Source organism: Monodon monoceros, unplaced genomic scaffold (assembly GCF_005190385.1).
Source record: "Monodon monoceros isolate NGI ecotype Baffin Bay Population unplaced genomic scaffold, NGI_Narwhal_1 Super_Scaffold_18, whole genome shotgun sequence".
NCBI lineage: Eukaryota > Metazoa > Chordata > Mammalia > Artiodactyla > Monodontidae > Monodon > Monodon monoceros.
The window spans coordinates 32,797,586-32,818,141 of NW_021703774.1; the positions used below are offsets into that span (position 1 = coordinate 32,797,586).

Sequence of the window (20,556 nt, forward strand, 5' to 3'; positions counted from 1 at the left end):
CCCTTGTCAAGGGCACACATGTTGAAGAGCATGTCAGAGTGTGCTCCCTCCCTCCCACAGATGCTGAGCTACCCACTCCTGTTGCTGCCAGGGCCCAACACAGAGAACTGCCCTGCGCGCCCAACGTCCCTCAGGGGGCTGGGCCACCAGCTCCTTCTGTTTGGTACCTCTTTAGAAGCCCTCTCTCCCCAGCTCTCAGGGGAAGTTGTGAAAACTGATGTGGAAGACAATCAGGGAGGCAGGGACGGTTAGTTCTAAGGAGAGTTCCTCTTCTGCATTAGCCTCAGGATTAAAGTTAGGACTCTTTAATATGGCCCCCAAGACCTGCCATGATTTGAACCCTGCCTTCATTTCCAGCCCTATCCCTCACCACCACCTTCAGTTTCCCTAGTGGTTCCAAACTCGCCTGTTCTCTTTCACATACCAATCTCTGTAAACACTGTGCCCTTGGCCTGGAGACAGTCCCTTCACCTTTAGCCTCACCCACTTTCCTCCCCCTTCTGTTGACTGAACGCTACTCATTCTGCTGGATTCAGCTATGATACCACTTGCTCTAGGAAGCCACCCATGTCCACTCCCAACATCTGAGAAAGTTGCCCTCTTTTGCTCCCAGGGCCCCCTGTCCTACCATCAAGGAGATCACTTAACACTGCAATGTCTGTTGGCATCTCCATCTACCCTACCAGTTCTTTAAGAGCAGGGATTGTATCTTATATTGATTTTATTTGCCATTCTATTGAGGGTATACAGGAGACAAATTATTGGATGGATGAATAGTGAAACATTTACTGTTTACAAACGAACTTGTATGCCTGAGTGTCTTCCTTTAAGACACACTTTTCTCAAAGAGGGAAGCAGTCCCCAGTGTGCATAGACCCCTGATGGACCTACCCTACTGGTCCTCTGGCCTGACACTCCTAAGTGGACTCCAGGTCCTCAGGCTGGCTTAGGCTTGAGCTAGGATTCCTCCTACAGAAGCATCTGATGGGCAGGGACCACAGCAGTGCTTCTCAAGCTTTTATACATATAGGAATCCTGGGACCCTGTTAAAATGTAGACTCCAGCTTGGTAGGTTGGGGTAGGGCCCGAAATGCTAATACTACCGGTTGGGGGACCCACACATTGAGTGGTAAGGCACTAACTAGAAGTCTTGTGCAGTCTCTTTAAACTGATTCCAGGATTCTGATTTAAAAGAACTAATTGGCAAAAATTCAAAGTACTGAAGAACCCTGTCTAGGAGGTTTATTTATTTTTTATAATGCTTGATCTTATTAACAACTGAACATGTGGCTGTCACTATAGGTTGCTTTCTCCCATTCTTATGCCCAATCCTCTTCTCCTTTGTCTGAAATAGAGGCTGCAAAAGCTCATGTGCCCACTCTCCCAGCCTCTCTTACTGTTCTGGATGAAATATGTAACACAGAGCTGGTGATGGGATGTGGTGAGCCCTTAAGTTCTGCCTTAAATGCTAATGCAATGGCCTGAGTTGCAGAGCTACTTTCAGGAGTTCAAAGATAGCAGGCCAGGGAATTCACTGGTGGCCCAGTGGTTGGGATTCCGTGCTTTCATTGCCGAGGGCCTAGGTTCAATCCCTGGTCAGGGAACTAGGATCCCACAAGCCTCGCGGCATGGCCAAAAACAAAAAACAGAACAAAGATAGCAGGCCAATGTCTTTGTGATTCTCTTTGCCTTCCTCTTATGCTTTTTAACTCATGGTCACAGAATAGCTGCTGATGCTCAATGAGATCCAGCATCTCTAAATATCACCAAATATCTAGTCAGTTTCAAATTTTCTTGAACATAATTTTTCTACAGTTCGTTTATTTGAATCAGGCTCATATTACATTTAGTTATTTTTAACTATATTATATGCTTAAACCCCAAATTTCTTTTTATGAGATAAAAATAAATCCCTGTTTGTTTAAGCCAGTTTTCCCAGAGTTTTTACGTTCCCTGCAGCCAAACTGTAATACGGTATACAATTTGTTAAAATTAAAATTTCCTCACATTAGCAAATTAACACACCCTGCTTATAGAAATCTTTAAAAACATGGAAACATAGAAATAAGGAAAAGAAAATCAGAGTCCCATCATTGAAGTACTGTTAACATCTTGACATATTTTCTTCCAGTGTTGTTTGTATGGTTGCGATAATACAGTAGTAACAAATTTCTGTCCTTTTTTGCTTACCATTAAAATAAAGCATTTTAGGTGTGATGAAAATATTTTAAAATTGATTGTGGTGGTGGTTGTACAACCCTATGAATATTCTAAAGATCATTGAATTGCACACTTTAGGTGAATTGTATGGCATGTAAATTACATCTCAATAAAGTTGCTATAAAATTTTTTATATAAGCATTTTCTGTCATGATAAACTAATATTTTTAATTCTTGCATAGTCATCTATCAAGAGGCTATACTTCAACTTATTAAAGCATTCCCCTATTGTTGGATATTTGGGTTGGTTCTACATTTTGGCTGCCAGGAAAATTGCTACAGTCAACTCCCGGGTGCCTAAGACTTCTCTGTATCTAGAATTAGCTCCTCCCAGAAGCCAAACTATTATGCCAAAGTGTAACATTGCTTAAGCATTTATTGAGCATTTATTGAGGGTTTACTACCAGTCAGGTGTGGCCCAAACTAAGTACTTTATATGCATATCATTTCTTCAAATTCTTCATCACCCTAAGAGGTCTATTTTATCCCTATTTTCAGAAGTTGAACTGAAGCTCAGAGAAGGAACTAATTCACCCAAGGTCACAAAGCCAATAAACAGAGGAGCTCAGGTGCCTATTCAGCTCTACCTGCTCCCAGGGGCCATGATCATTACACTCCCTCACCAGGCCTCAATTTTTTCAAACCTTGCTAAGTTTCAACGGCAAATATGTGATCTGGTTCTAAGTGGTTTTCCTTTCATTACTGGTGATGTTGGCTAGTTCTTTGTGTTTGCCAAACCAGACAATTCCTTTTTTGTTAATTACCTGTTGTGGCCTTTCCCATAATTGACTATACAATTTGACGAGTGAATAACATGTGATCCACGGCTTATTGCCATGGTTAAAGAGAAAAACTCCAGGTACAGTTTCCTTTCTAGAGGTCTGCACAAACATGAAAGTACCTTTAATGGTAGCCAACCTGACTCGGGGAATTTCCTACTATCAAGCCCTTTGACACAAGTGCCTTGTTCTCTCCCTCATTGCTTCTACCTGTCTGAGCTTGGCTACAGATCCTTGAGAGCAACACAGTGCAAGGGAAGACTACCTGGCTATGGGGCTGGGCCTGCCCCGTTAAGAGTAGCCTCTCTTCTTTCCTGAAGCAAGAGGGCTTGGAGCAGTTCTCAGGCACGCGCTCATCACTCTGCTTCTAAAGCACTTAACCAAAGAGTGGCTTCCCTTCCACAGTTATGTAGACAAATATCACAGTGATGAAGATGCCAAACACAGCAAGTTTCAAGCCTGCTGGAAACGTTTCTATGTTCCTGCTCGCAGCGCTCCTGTTCACTATGCAGCAGGCGTTCTCTCTGATGTTATTCCATGCTTTGAATCTGACGTCTGATGCTCTCGCAGCACACCTGTGAAAACAGTAGTGGCTCTTAGGGTTGTGTACAACTGCTACTTGAGCACCCCTTAAAATCCGTGGGCCTTTGGGCCCAAGGGAGTAACCACGGTGGGGCTTTAGGGAAGAGCGCCACTCATTTAAAACCTGTGCTAATTTCAGTGAGTAATGTTAACAGGGTATCACCAGGATGTGAGATCTGTAAAATCCCACAGAGCATTTATTTATCACCTACTGTGTAACGTCTTTCAATGCTGGTGCAAGGCCAGCTTAGGGACTTACAGATCCCCTGGTCCCCAGTGGGGATGGGTACAAGCTGTTGGGGGGCATCAGTTCACTGGCCCTCTTCCTTCTCTCTCCACAGGTATAAGCACTGCCTTTCAGGGTGGAGATGGGAACTATTTTTGAAATCTGCTTATTTTGCATTTAAAGGGGCAAGGGGGTACTTTCTGATCTGCTAGTCAAATCCTGGAAATCGGCCCAAGTTTATTCAGAAGGGAACTTTCCAGAAGGCTTTACTCTCTGACCCATAAAATGTCCTGTCTTGAGCACTTATTTCAACTACTTGCTCTTTTGTTTTTTCTTCTCTTTTCCCTTTACCACAAATAGGAATAAATGTCTCTAAATGACTACAAATCAAGAAACTTGGGATGGTCTCAGCTCACCGTGATTTATGGCATCCTCCTCAGTCTCTCTGGCCTGTTTGCTTATCTCTAAACATGGGTGGTGAACTGGACAGTATGTAAGGCCCCTTCGGCTTCGAAATTGTGAGATATCACCAATCTTTCTTCTTTCTCAACACGTTCTTTACAGACTCAAACCCTTCACAGAGATGTGAATAATGAATTTTTTTCGCGGAGTTACATAAGACAATAATATCTCCTCATATGTTAAGAAAAGCATTACCTTCTTTCCTCAGAATCCAGGCAGAAGCCTTCTAGGGCTTTTGGTTTACTGGTGGAAGCCTTGGGTCTCTAATGAATCAAAAAAAATGTATATATATATATATCAAGAAGAATTTATTGTTTCCAATGTCTTGTACAAAGAATCTTTTTTTTTTTCTAGAAAAAGTCATATACTCTGAGAACTGATACGTTTTTGGTATATCAGGTTGTTTAGTACTTCATAGCACAGACTTTCACTTTGCCTTCTTTTATTCAGTAATTAGTAAAAACATCCAAGTTCCGCAGAGTAATATTTTAGTTCAGTGATTCACACACAATAGACATGCCAGTGACGAAGGTCACATGATGCCAGCAGCATTCTGTTCTTAAATAACTCTTTCTTTTGCTCTCTTATTTGTACTTTTTTATTGCTTGGAACTTATTTTATGAGCCTGCGCCATTCTTATATAAAGAATAAAGTTATTTTAAAAAACAAGTTGGCCAAAAAAAACAAAAAACAAGTTGGCGATGAAGGAGGACTAGAAAATAATTTAGGAAAGTGAAAATGTTCTGTACTAGGGGTAGAAGGAGAGACAATCGTGGCTTTTTTCTTTTTTCCTTTTCCCCCAAATTTCTTTCATTATGGTATTTTTTCAGTAAAGTGAAAAGGTATAGCTCTTTAGGCCTTTGTTTCCTCCCTGTGAAATAGAGTTGCAAAGATTAAATGATTTAATATATGCAAAGTGATGAAAACATCTCCTGACACATAGTAAGCATTCAATAAACATTAGGCATAATGATTGTAGTAATGATAATTGTTATTAATTTCATGTTGCTGTTTCTCCTCATATGTCTGGTTTTCCTTGACGGTCCATTCATGTTTAAGATTCAGACCTTATCATCCTCAAATGTCTGCAGTGTCCAGGGTGACCCCTAAGAATGTAAAGATGTGGTACCAGATGATGTTGCTGACCGCTGTTTATCAAGTTCCAGGTCCTATTTCCCAAGAATTCACTGAGCCTCCGAGACCACCCTGCCCCCATCTGGTAGGCACTCTCATTGCTCCATTTTGAAGATGATGTTTGAGGCACAGAAAGGTTAAGTAACTTGTCTAAGGTCATACAGTATTATCAATGGAACTCTACACTAGACTCCTCTCTACCCTTCAGTTTCTAAAAATAATTTCCCTCCTATAAGAAGTCTTCTTTATTACTCTATCTACTCAGATCACTCATCTGGTCTATATTTCTTTGGCACTCGTATACATGTTCTGTACCTGACTTTATTGACCTGAAGTTTTATTTATTCATTCAACAAACATTTGTACCGTGCTGCTGAGTACCAGTCCCCACGCTGGCAGTGAGGATTTCTGAAGGGACCACCACACCATCCCTGTCCTAAACAGCTGACCATTGAGCATGGGGATTTTGTTAAGTATTCTGCACTGACTTCCTTCTCCCCAATCAGACCATCTGTTGGATCTCACAGAGCTGTTTTCTATTTCTCTTTTTCCCCCTGTTTTATTGAAGTAATTGACACACGTCACTGTATAAGTTTAAAGTGTACAACATGATGGTTTGATTTTCCATTTCTCTTTAATCAACCCATAATATCTACCACTGGGTATAGATATTTGCCCCCCTCCCAGGGGCTCAGGACCCCTAAACACAACAGGAGCCTCTGACACCTGCCGTGCTGCCAGAGGCCTCATGATACTGCCAGAGGCTGAGGGCAAAGGAGACAGGCACCAAGAACTCCCAGATATACAGGAGCAGGATGGGACTTGCCTCAGACAGGGAAAGGACTGACCGACACCAGCATAGAACAAGAACCAGAAGGAAAATCAAAAGGAGACATTCTTTTTTTTTTTTAATGTAATTTAAAAATATATTTTTATTTATTTATTTTTGGCTGCGTTGGGTCTTAGTTGCAGCACGTGGGATCCTTCGTTGCAGGGCGAGGGGTTCTCTCTAGTTGTGGTGTGTGGGCTCCAGAGGGCCTGGGCTCAGTAGTTGCAGCACACGGGCTTAGTTGCCCATCAGCATGTGGGATCTTAGTTCCCTGACCAGGGATTGAACCCACATCCCCTGCATTGTAAGATGGATTCTTAACCACTGGACCACCAGGGAAGTCCCAAAAGGAGATGTTCTGACAGCAATATTGAGAAAGACTGACTAGGGTGTGATGGAGGGTAGGACAGGACAGGGGGCACCTGGGCATTCACGTGAGTCACAGAGTTACCAGGAGAAAGGAGAGCCCTGGTCTTAGCAAGTGTGTCATCAGGACACCCCAAAAGAGCATGTAACTCTAATGAGTCTGGACAATCACCTCCAGGGTGTATTGTATCAGCAGGTGTGATGGTCTCAGCCCAAGGTGGGGTAGAGAGGGCATGGCCTGCTCTACAACCATTTACTACCGGTCACCCCTTCCCAGTCTAGGCCAGCAATGATGAGTCAGCTACTGCCTTCACCCCTTCCCCTCTACTCCCTGCCCCACCCTCTTAAAGATGTTCTCAACGGTGGTTTAGTGACACCCGGGCAGGGTCTCTGCAGATGGTGGGAGCTGAGCCAGGCACAAGAGTGCCACATCTGAGGGAGCACTGTTCCCAGCATGGACATCTCTGCACATACACTATATCAATTTCCTGGAAGAAGGAAGCAAAGACTCTTGAGGTAGAGAGACTTTGAAAATTCCCACGTGCGTGGGCTGTGGGGATCTGCTCACCAAGAGACACCTCAAATGATTTCCAAGGGTGTCGGAAAAATCCTTTATAAGCACATTCTTTTCTTTAAAGCTTGTTAATTACAGAAAGTGTCAAACATATACAAAAGTAGACAGTAGTAAAATGAACCTCCACGTACCTGTCACATGCAACTTCTTTTTAATTCTCTTAAATTTAAAAATAGATACGTTAAGTAAAGCATTAGGGTAGAAATCTGTTGCAAAATCAAATTATAGGATTTCACAGCTCTTAGGCAATCAGATACTCCCTCCCTCTCTTTCCTCCTGCCATAAGGAGGTATAGGTCTTTGATTTCCTTTTCTTCTATAATTTATTGCCCTTACTAACATTCCTAGAGTTCTCCTACAGTATGTAAAAGGTAGACATTTTGATTTTCAAAAAAAGAGTAATTATGGCCTATCAACATGACTCTGCAGCCATCAATAATAATTATAGGGGCTTCCCTGGTGGCGCAGTGGTTAAGAATCCGCCTGCCAATGCAGGGGACACGGGTTCGAGCCCTGGTCCACGAAGATCCCACATGCCGCGGAGCAACTAAGCCTGTGCGCCACAACTACTGAGCCTGGGCTCTAGAGCCCGCAAGCCACAACTACTGAAGCCCATGCGCCTAGAGCCTGTGCTCTGCAACAAGAGAAGCCACCACAATGAGAAGCCTGCGCCCCGCAACAAAGAGTAGCCCCTGCTCACTGCAACTAGAGAAAGCCCGCGTGCAGCAGCGAAGACCCAATGCAGCCAAAAATTAAATAAATGAATAAATAACTAAATTTATATAAAAAATAATAATTATAATGATTATTTAACAGGAAAAAGGTTATAGATTAATGTTAAACACAGTAAACAGTATAAAATTGTATGTACACAGTGATGGCAACTGTGTAAATACATACTGCATATGCACATAAACAAAACCTAGAGAGAAAAAAATTAAATCAGTTTTTGCGTCAGGTGGCATATTTGTAGCTGATTTACTTTTCATCTTTAAACAATTCCTTTAATGTTGTAATATGATTTTCACTATAAACACCATTTACAATGGCACTAAAAAATACTGGTGTTCATTAAAGCAGTGGCTTAGTGAGAGTAAATGGCACCCATGGGGAAATGGAATACTTCTGTTCCTTTCTCCCCATGCTCAGAGCTAGATTCTGCAAACACAGCTGTCTTTTTTTTGTTGTTTTTGTTTTTTTGTCGTAAGCGGGCCTCTCACTGCTGTGGCCTCTCCCATTGCGGAGCACAGGCTCTAGACGCGCAGGCCCAGCGGCTATGGCTCATGGGCCCAGCCGCTCCGCGGCACGTGGGATCCTCCCGGACCGGGGCACGAATCTGGGTCCCCTGCATTGGCAGGCGGACTCTCAACCACTGCGCCACCAGGGAAGCCCCAAACACTGCTGTTTTTGCAAAACATTCACAGCAGGGAGCAAGGGAATGCATGGCCTCCTCTGCTGCTCCACCCTCTTCAGGACATCCCTGGCATTCAAGTCAGAAAATTATACCCATCCACCTATTACTGATCAGCTGTAGTTATAAATGTGATAGTTCTAGGTATACCAGTACACTAAACCATGAGTGTCTCACTACAATACTAGCTAACACTTAAATAGCATTTCCTGGGTGTCAGGCCCCACTCTAAAGCATTTTACATAAATAAACTCACTTAATCCTACCACCCTATGAGGAAGATATTTTTATAATGACCATCTTACAGATGAGAAAACTGAGGCATGGAGAGTTTAAGTAGTGTGTCCATGGTCACAGAGCTGATGAGCTGGTGGAGCCAGGAGTCAACTCAGGCTATGCAGCCTCGGAGCCCCTCCCCGTCATACCATGCTGTGCTGCAGGATGATGGTATTGCTTTACTAGAAAGGAGTTAGAAATACCATGCCTGAATGTTTAACGTCTTGGGCATTGAACATGCCTCAATTCAGTTGATCTTTCTAACAACTCTAAGAGCTAATCATCACCATTTTATAGATGAGGAAAGAGAGACTTACGGAGCTAAATTATTTGCCCCAGATTACACAATTAGTGAAAGGAACAGCTGTAATTTAAATCCAGATATTCTGGCTTCAACGTCTATGTTTTTGGGGGTTTGTTTTGGAATCTTTCTATTGGGGAAATTTATCATTACAAATATATCAAAACATATTTGTAAAAACTGTTTTTGTTCATTGATAAATTATCTAATCATCAATTAATTTCTTATAGAAGTAACTCTTGCAGCCAGATCTCTTCTTAAATATTTGGGAAATTGGCTTTTTAATAAGATTTTTCCAGGTAGACTATTCTGTGTTAATTCTGGCCTACTTATGTATATCATATTGAATCTGAAAGTGGATTGTGTATGAACTATTATGTCATACTGTATTACGGTTAACTACAAAACACTGGGCTGATATCTAGAGCCAGAAAGAATAATAATCATTTTGTATTCTCATTAAATCATTACTCATCCGAAAATATATTCGGTTTTTGAAAAATAATCTACCTTGACTAAAGCCGTTCATATTTGCCCATAAAGATATACAAGTTTGTTTGCATATCCACGAGAAGTATATTTTACACTGTAGACCCAAACCTAGCCAGAAATGTCCTAGGCTGATACCTACAATTACAGGCAATCAAAGGGGTGCTGCAGGGGTTTCCCACCCTTCCTTTCTCTGATTCTTCCAGGACTTCTTACTGTTGGATTCTGGGCAGTCAGGAGCAGTGAAGCTCCGGGGGGTGGGAATGAAATTCTCTCCTAACTAAAATGTGTTACATTTTCCAATTACTTTATTTCACTACGAGACATTTTTACCGATGACTTGGCAAACTGGCAGTTGCAACCCTGATTACAGGCAGAAAACACCTTTTGATTTAGAACAGTTTAAAATTGAGTTAGCCCAAATCCCTTTATTGACTAAAATGATTAAGTTAATAAAAGATTTTACAATAATTTCAGACCCTTACTTCACTGTTTTTACCTCAACCTTGATTTAATAAAGCTCTCATCTAAAACATTGTGTTTTTGAATTAATTTAAAGCCTTTTAAAATAATCTGCATCACATTAACAAAAGAAAGGTTAAAAACCTTGTGATCATTTTCATTTCTGATTTTGAAAAAAATTCTCTAGCAAACCAGGAATAGAACGGGAACTTCCTTAACTTGATAAAAGGTGTCTTTAACACCTGTACCAAATATCATACTCATATCATACTCAAAGGGAAAATATTAAAAGCATTTTCTTTAGAATAAGAACCAAGGAAAGAATTCCTACTATTATCCCTCTGATTTAATATTGTAATAAAGAGATCTTAGCCAGCACAGTAAAACAAAAAGAAATTAAAGGTAATCAAACTGAACAAAAAAGAATCTACAGAAAAATTATTGTAATTGCAAAGAGTTCATTTTTAGAAGATCAATATACAAAATCAACTGCATTTCTATTTATTAGCAACAAATATTTAAAACATAATTTGAAAAAGATACTATTCCCAATAGCAACAAAAATTAAAAGGCCTACCTAACAAAGCTACCTAATAAAGCTAACAAAAGATGAACCTGACCTTCACTGAGAAAATAATAAAATCTTACTGAAGGACATTAAAGAAAATTTCAATAAATGTAAAGAACATGAACAGGAAGACTCAACAGAATGAAAATCCAGCTCTTTCCAAATTAATTTATAAAGTCAATAAAATGTCAATCAAAATTCCAATCTGAATTTTTTTTTTTTTTTTTTTTTGCGGTACGTGGGCATCGGCAGGCAGACTCTCAACCACTGCGCCACGAGGGAAGCCCTCCAATCTGAATTTTTTATGGAACTTGATAAACATTCTAAAATTTATATGGAAGAACGAAGGGACAAGTAAAATAAAGACACCATTTAAAAACAACGACAAGGTGGGGGAAGGGGTGCTATGGGAATTAAGACATCCTGCCCTCAGCACAGGCTAGATGAATTAATCAGAGTAGAGACCCCATTGTATTAATCATAGTTTTTATTTTCTGTATTTTATGCTTTGACATCTTGGGGCCTTGCTAATCCTTAAGAGACTGCCTCTCAAAGGGCTAGCTAGGGCTTCCCTGGTGGCGCAGTGGTTGAGAGTCCGCCTGCCGATGCAGGGGACCCGGGTTCGTACCCCGGTCCGGGAAGATCCCACATGCCGCGGAGCGGCTGGGCCCATGAGCCATGGCCGCTGAGCCTGCGCGTCCGGAGCCTGTGCTCCCCAACGGGAGAGGCCACAACAGTGAGAGGCCCACCTACTGCAAAAAAAAAAAAAAAGGGGCTAGCTAATTCCTAGAGATAGTAAAGCAAGCCTTTCATATGCAAACCAAACAATCCAAAACGCATACCCCAAACACCTTCCTACCTAACTCTCACACACCAAGCCATTATTTCTCCTAGTTGGCCAGATATTGGACAACTAGGGACCACACTTATGGCCCAGAGCCCACTAAAATTATTCAAACTAGCTAATCCTAAAATGTTTGCCTTGCTTGACCCACTCCTTCCTGCAAACATCACACTAAAGGCATGAGCCCATGCTTTCTTTCACTCCTACTTCCTGCCTGACCCTGATACTTCCCCATGTGGCCCTGCATGGCATGACGTGCCTGTTCCTCTTGGGAACTGTAGGTAATAAACTCTTCTTTCAAAGGCAGTTGTCTCCATGTCTATCACCTTACCATACTTGATTAAAACAAATCCTAGGTACGTTTTAAAACACCCATGTATGTATAGAAATTTGATATATGACAAGATTTAACACTGCAGATAAGAAGAGAAATGACAGACTGCTCAAAAATGGTTTTGGGAACAAGATGGCTTAGATGTGCTTCTCCCAGTTTCTTTTGCTAAGTACAGCCAAAACCTGGATGTTATATACAAAGCAAACATAAAAAGACTCTGAAAGATGGAGAGAAGCAGATGGGCTAGGGACCTTGGGACCCGAGGGATGACATGTGGTGAGTGCTCTGAGCTTTCTTTTTACCTCACAAATCCTGGACTGGGTGCTGGAGAAGCCGTAACCTGGAAACATCAATGGGTTCAGACAGAAAAGCCCCGCCAAAAGCCAAAGGACAAAGAAAGGGAAAAGGAGCAGCCTAGCAAGACAGAAAACTTTTTTGACAGAAAACAGACTAGCAAGACAGTAACTGCTCTACTTCAGCCAAATGGCACACTCCACCCCCAACATAAAGGCACATGGGAAGCTTGGATTTCCACTTCCATGTGTCAGAAGCCCCCTCCCCAGCTGGGTGGTGTCAGTGGAGGCCACGTGGGAGCCCCTGCAGCAGCCCAGCAATAATAAGGCACACATACACACACCAGGGCATCCGTGGAGGCCCAGTGGGGGAACTGGACTTCTACCCCCACGTGAGAGCAAAGAGTTGGCACCCCTCTTTCCCACCAGTGTGGAGTATGAGGAGGTCAGCTAAAGCAAAAGATTTAAGTAAGATCTGGAGTCTCATAACTCAAGTGAGAAAAAACAATAACAGATGCCAACACCACGATGACAAAAATATTAAAATCATCTGACCAGGATTTTAGAGCAACCACCAGAAAATGTTTCAAGGAACAATATGAGACGTGTTTGAAACAAATGAAAAATATTAATTCTCTGCAGATAGTACAATATATACAGAAAAAACAAATGTAAATGTTGGAATTGAAAAAAATTCAACAACCAAAATAAAAAATTTATTTAGATGGGTTTGACAGTAGAATGTAGAAAACAGAGGAAAGAATCAATGTCCTTGGAGACAGACGTATATAAATCATCCAAACCAAACGAGAGAGAAAATAGACTAAAAACAAAACAAAAACAGAGTCTCAGAGTCTTAAGGGATTAGAAGATCTAACGTATGTAATCAGAGTTCCTAAAGCAGACGAAGATGGTCAGGCTAAAAAAGGTATTTGGAGGGCTTCCCTGGTGGCACAGTGGTTGAGAGTCCGCCTGCCGATGCAGGGGACACGGGTTCGTGCCCTGGTCCGGGAAGATCCCACATGCCGCGGAGCGGCTGCGCCCGTGAGCCATGGCCGCTGAGCCTGCGTGTCCGGAGCCTGGGCTCCGCAACGGAAGAGGCCACAACAGTGAGAGGCCCGTGTACCGCAAAAAAAAAAAAACCAAACAAACAACAACAACAACAAAAGGTATTTGGAGAAATAATGGCTGACAACGTTCCAAATTTGGCAAAAAGCAGTAATCTACAGATTCAAGAAGCTGAATGAATTCCAAACGGGATAAAGCTAAAGAAATCTATGCCAAGACTTGTCATAGACAAACTTCTGAAAACTTTTGTGATCTCAAAGAACATCATCAAGAAAGGCAACATACAGAATGGGAAAAAAAATATTGGTAAATCATATATCTGATAACAGTCTAGTATTCAGAATATATAAAGAACTCTTACAACTCAACAACAAAAAGACAAACTAGCTTGTTAAAATATAGGCATATGGCTTGAATAGACGTTTCTGCAAAGAAGATACACAAAAGGGGAATAAGCACATGAAAAGATGTTCAATATCATTAATCATTAAGGAAATGCAAAGCAAAACCACAATGAGATACTACTTTACACCTACCAGGCTGGCTTTTAAAAAAAAGTTGGAGCGGAATAAGAAGTGTTGGCAAGGATATGAGAAATTAGAATCCTCATATATAGGTAGTAGGAATGTAAAATGCTGCAGCCACTGTGGAAAACAACTAGCCATTACTAAAAAAGTTAAACATAGAATTACCATAAGACCTAGCAATTCCACTCCTAGATATATACCCAAAAGAACTGAAAACACGTACTCAAATATTTGTATGTGAATGTTCAAGGTAGCACTATTCCCAATATCCAAGAGGTGGAAAGAATCCACATGTCCGTCAATGAATGAATGAATAGCAAATTGTGGTATATCCATACAATGAACTGTTAGTCATAAAAAGATACAGATACATGCTGCAACATGGATGAACCTTGAAAACCTTAAGCTAAGTGAAAGAAGTCAGTCATAAAACATCACATACTGAATGATTCCATTCAAATGAAAAATCCAAAAGTAAATTCATTGAAATAGAAAGTAGATTAGTAATTGCCAGAAGGGAATTGGGGAATAACTGCTTAATGGGTACTGAGTTTTATTTTGGGGTGATGAAAATTTTTGAAACTAGATAGAGGTAGTAGTTTCACAGCATTATGAATGTCTTAAATGCCACTAAAGTGTTCATTTTAAAATAGTAAATTTTATGTTATGTGAATTTAATCTCAATTAAATTTTTTTCTGATTCCTGTCATTGTACTGTGAATGTCCTTATGTCTTTAGTCTAAGGAAATACATACTAAAGTTTTGGGGAGGGAGTAAAAGGTCATGATGTCTACAATTTAGTTTGAGAAAAAAATAATAGATAAAATTACCAAAAAAATGTGGTAAAAAGTTAAGACTTGGTAAACCTAGGTTAAGGCCACACAGGAACATTTTGTTGGAATTTTTCTGTAAGTTTGAAATCATTTTTTTAAATTACATTAAAAAAAAAAAAAAAAGACACAAAGGGGGAGTTCCCTGGTTGCCTAGTGGTTAGGATTCTGGGCTCTCAATGCAAAAAAAAAAAAAAAAAAGTCACCAAGAAAAGAGTGAAAAGATAAGCCCACTGGTGGGGGTTGTTAGTAATGGGAGAGACTCTGCATGTGTGGGGGGCAGCGGTTATATGGGAAATCTCTGTACCTTCCTCTCCATTTTGCTGTGAACCTAAGACTACTGCAAAAAAATCTTTTTCTCAAAAAAAAAAAAGAAATCGCAAGCTACTAGAAGATACGTTCTATACTTAATGACTAACAAAGGATTAGTATCCAAAATATAGAGAGCTCTTATAAATTAACAAGAAAAGGGTAAACAATAGAAAAATGGGCAAGAGAAATGAACAGGCATTTCACAGATGAGAAAACACAAATGACCAACAAACATGTGAAAAGATGCTCAACTTATTAATAATAAGAAAAATACAAATTGTAATCATAATGAACTACCATCCTCCAACCACTACATTGACAAAAATGAAATCTGGCAATACTAAATTTTGAAGAAGAGTTAGAACAATGGAGCTCTTAATGTATTGCTGGTAGGAACCTAAAATGCTGCAGCTTCTTTTCGGAGCAATTTAGCAGATGCTGTGTTAAGTTGAAGGGAGATATACCCTTTGATTCTACTATTAGTGGAGCAGTTCCACTCTTAGATCATTCATTCAATCAGAAGAAGATTTCTTGTACGTTTACACGATGGAGCATTTGTCACAATGTTTGTAGCAGCATCGCTTGTATTAGAAAAACTTGGAAATGATCCAGATGTCCAATAAATAAAGAATGGATAGATATATTTTCATAATAAGTATATAGCAGTAAAAATGAATGAACTAGAGCTACAAATATGGGATGAAGCTCACAACATAATACTGAATGATAAAGGAAAGTTACAGAATACTCACATTACGTTATAATTTAAATAAAGTCCAAAATCATGAGAAACTAAAGTCTGTGGATACTGTAAAGAAAAGGAAAAGAATGAAAACTAGAAAATTGAGATCAGTGGTTACCTTGCGGGAAAGGAAGGAAGGGAATATGATCAGGGAGGGATACATTGGGGTCTTCAACTGAATTAGCAATGATTTTTTAAAAAATCTCTGGAGTGGGACTCTACTCATTATGTGATTCTTTATAAATTTTTGGATGCGTAAGATATGTTATAATAAAATGTCAAAAAAAGTTTTTCAGGTTTGAGATTTTTTTTTGTCCACTTGGGAGAATTCCAGGTACCCATATGCATATGTGTCAGCCCGTTTTAACTCTCATGATTTCTGTAGCATGGTTTAATGTGTGAATGGAAGAGTCACCAACGAGTGCCTCGCAAGGACTTTCTTTGCAAAGCAATCATCAGAAAGAAAGCCTTTGCTTCCATGGGTGAACAGATGTTCTGGAGTCCTTCTGCGATATAAAAAAAAGGGACACTGGGGGGAGCTGTTTCACTACTCAGGTGCCTGGTTGTTTTTCCGCCCCTCTGGCAGCTTGATATACTGGAAAGGGCAGTAGAATGGAAACTGGGAGACCAGAATTCGATTCCAATTTTTCTTCTAACTCTCTGTGCTTTGGACAAGTCATATGCCCTCTCTTCTTGTTTCCTCATCTATAAGATGGACCATATAGCCTCCTCCAAGAAGCCTTTTGGATAGTAAATTCCATAATCAATAATTATCTATAGTAAATCATGCCTGGACTCATGAATTGCGATGAATAGTGCCTGGTGCTCACAAAGCCCTAACAAGTCCCTAGAGATTAAAATAACTCAGGTGTCCTCATGTGAGAGGTACAACAGGAAATTCCTCTCCCTAAAATGGATACATATATCTATACTCATAATGCAAATTATAAATTAGCTAAAGTCAGTAATGGTTATATTCTTAGATGAAAGGGAAAGGAAAGCTGCGTTTCCTAAACAAATTCATATTTTTCCTACAGAAAAAGACCACCACTGCTCATAATTCAGTTTTATGAAAATAAATAAGTTTACCTTTATTATCATCTTAGAATCATTGTAATCAGAATTTGGTTTCACTGTCTCTTCCTGCTGCTCTTGTATTTCAAAACTGGGTTCTACTACACAGAAAGAATCAGCATGTAATCAACAAGATAAAGGTATATTGATCATCAGGCATATTTAAGCACATCTACCAGGAGGTCAGTATTTTTACAAGAAGAATGTTAAATTACATTCCTTGTAAGGATGGCATTTAGCTCCCATTAGCACATGTCATAGGTAAGAACAAAGGGCTTATTAAGTAGTTATAGAATATGTAATTTACTCTTCACTTTGATCCAGTTGTAATATATAACTACTATTGGGAATAAGGATGTTTTTCAATTAATTAAGAAACTATTGTAGAGATGTTTAACCTGATCAGGTCTCCTAAAATCTTGACGTGCAACTCAAACCACACATTTAATGGTAGTCTTAATGGTAGTATATTCCCTTGGTACATTGGGCCTTCTGATTTCAGCACTTGAGGTAGGCCCTGCACATGATAATTATAGGCCTACAAGGTATATTATCAGCAACAATAGCAACTGAGACACAGAGAGTAAAAATCCTATTAAAGTCCTGGCACAAAGACAATGAAACAGACCTCAGAACTGGAAACGAAAAAGAGACATGAAGCTTTCTTTCTCTTCCTTTTCCTTCCCTGGAATGTCAGGGTGTCCTGCACTGGAAGTGTGGCAGAGGCGACATGGGCTCAGAGTGTCAGCATGCCTGGAGGACAATGAAATGGGGTAGGGAGCTATGGATATGGAGGGGACTTTGGGGTGCCTGGTGGTTGAAGAACAAGAGCAGTAGGGGAGGGGACCGCATGGAGGCTTTAGTGTGCCCTGTGTCCAAGGAGGACACTAAGGGGAGGGCCACGTAGAGGTGCTGACATGTCCAGGGGTCAAGGAAGTGATGATGGGGACCATGCAGAGGAGGAGCAGGCTGCTATGATTGTGAGATTAGTTACACTGAGAAAATTAGAAAATTGAGCAAAAATGTAAACATATTGAGGCTAATGGAAGGCAGGTTTCTCACTGTCAGAGAAGTGACTTACAAACACAGAAAGGGGAAAGGTTAGAAAGAACACTGCAATGCTGGGTTGTAATTGGAGGTCAATAGGGACTCATGGTTTAAAAATACATAGAGAGAGATATATAAAAATAGTGATAGATGCATGTGTGTATGTGTACATATATACAAACATTTATTTTCTAGCTCTGTCCACTGAGAGGGCCTAGAAGCAACAACTCTCCAGCAACCAGGAGCTCACTGAAGGCCTAGATCTTGGTTTCTGAATTGATATCCTGCAGTAAAAGGAACCAGCGTTCCTGCGGCAGGAAAAGCACAAGATGGGTCTGAAACATCTTGTTGGGCCAGAAACTAAGGAAATGCTCAAGGAATGATGAGGACACGTCAAAAGGACACAGTATCCATCTTTTTTTTCTTTGCCGCATGGCATGTGGCATCTTAGTTCCCTGACCAGGGATTGAACCCACGCCCCCTTCAGTGGAAGCGTGGAGTCTTCACCACTGGACTGCCAGGGCTCCCACTAGCCAAATCTGGGACAAATTGAGCATTAGGATAAATAATCACATCAACAGATACAACCACTGAAATGAAGAGTCAATGAACTCATACTAGTATGAATGAATGAATGAATGAATGGACATATGGACAAACCAACCAACCAATCAACCAACAAATAAATAAATAAATGAGGGTGAAGGGAAAGTCTTCCTCACAATAGAATACCAACTAATAAATTTAGAAGAAATAATAGAAATAGAAACTTCCAATGGGCCGTGATGATGATGGAAGTTGAATTAGGCAGTCACTTATGGGTACTGGGCTAATGGATAAGGTTTGATGAGGTGTCATTTCAGAATATCTCCCCACAAAATACTGTTCAGTTCCAAAGGGGAAAACGATGGCTTTATGGAGGAATCTGAGAGACACCAACTTTTCCAGGTGATTAAGGCTGGCATTACCAGCAGTGAAACAGAATGAGAAGAGCACAGCATCATTTCTGAAGAATTCCTGCCTGGATACATGGCCTCTATGAATAGTCAAAAGAAAAATCAGAGAAATCACCTGCAGAATGAAAGGCCTATGCTCTTTAAAACAGTCAAGGGCATTTGACAGGGAAAGACTGAGGCACTGTTGTTCCAGACTGAAGGAGGCTGAAAAGACCTGACAACTAAAGGCAACACATGTTCCTGGATTGGCCTTGGACCAGAAAGCAAAAGATATTATTGGAACAGTTGATGAAATCTGAATGGGGTCTGAATATCGGATGTTAGCATTGAATCAATGTAAATTTCATTATTTGGAGTGTTATACGGTGGTTATGTAGGAAAGTATCCTTTGCGGGTAGCAGAATACATGCTGGAAGGCTGAGGGGCTTCATGTCTACAGTTTGCTCTCAGTGGTTCAGAAAGACATAATGGTAGGGTACCTGCATGCATGCACACACACACAAACACACACACACTAAGGACCTACTGTATAGCACAGGGAACTATACTCAATATTTTGTAATAAGCTATAAGGGAAAAGAAGCTGAAAAAGAATATATATATATATATGTATAACTGAATCACTGTGCTGTACACCTGAAACTAACACAACATTGTAAATCAACTATAGTTCAATTAAAAAAAAGTGTGGTAAAAGGTAACAATTAGATTATCTGGGCTATGGGAATTCTATGTACTATTCTGGCAACTTTCCCTAAGTTTGAACTTATCTCAAAATAAATCGTTCAAAAAAATGTTTAAAGGGGCACGGGAAGGATTTAAACCTAAGATTGAGAAGAAGGAATCCTATATACTGGGAGGGCACACATGACTTTTTTTAAATGCTTGGTCTGCCTCATTCAACACACGGCGCTCACAGAGAACAATCTTTAGTTATGTCTGTATATTTAACTATATAAACATACCTGTAGGCACCTGTAAATCACATTCTATGGCACTTGGGAGTTCAATACTAAAGATTCAGTTTCCATTATATTATTTTTCACTAATTATATTGCTTTGTATTGCAGATAATTAAAGATCATGCTTTTTATATAATAATAATATTAATGATAGAATAATACTTATTGCACTTATATAACTCTTATTATATGTCATCACTACTCTATTTTACATATTTCTACTGAATCCTCACAACACCCTATGAAGTTGAGACTATTATTATCCGTATTTATAGATGACGAAACTAAGACACAGAGAGGCCAAGTGTCTTGTCAAAGTTAGTGGCAGAACTGAGATTTGAACCCAGGCAGTCAGACTCTAGAGTCCATATTTTTGGTACACGTATTCTTTGTTTCCAGAGCTCTATTTAAATTTCTTCAGGACAGAAACTACGGCTCCTTTTGCTCCTATTTTCTTCCTGAAGAAGGTCTAGCACAATGCCCTGTACACAATAAATAGTTATTAACTCATAGGCTGAGATCCAGGAGTGGAAGCTCTGCTACAACCATTCCCTGGATGGTCATCAATTTGTGATGACCTAAGCATTGTCTCTCAAGAGAATACATCAAGGTATGTCCAGGAGATGCCACAGATTAGGAAGTCAGAAAGCGAGCTCTTCAACATCAGTGTAGGGTAAAGTTTCCTTTCAGTTTGGCCAACAGGGACTGAGTAACTCCCTCTCCCCCCATATGTTGAATTAAACATAGAGGATTCAGACATAGGTTTTTACCCTCAAAAGTTTACAGCCTAGAGCAAAAGCTCCTGGGCAGAGGGTGGAAGTAGGGGTTGATTGAAAAGGCAGATTCCTAGAACCAGACCCACAGAATCCATTTTGAGAAACTCCTAGTG

The 20,556-nt window shown here is 40.3% G+C and overlaps 1 protein-coding gene across 1 annotated transcript in view; it reads right to left on the reverse strand.

Annotated features, from left to right (window-relative positions):
• Positions 1-3,375: 3,375 nt before the first annotated feature.
• Positions 3,376-20,556, reverse strand: part of LEMD1 (LEM domain containing 1) — a 58,859-nt gene continuing 41,678 nt past the window's right edge. The window contains 2 exon segments of the mRNA XM_029226897.1: positions 3,376-3,574; positions 4,465-4,532. Coding sequence (XP_029082730.1) covers positions 3,376-3,574; positions 4,465-4,532 — 267 coding nt within the window.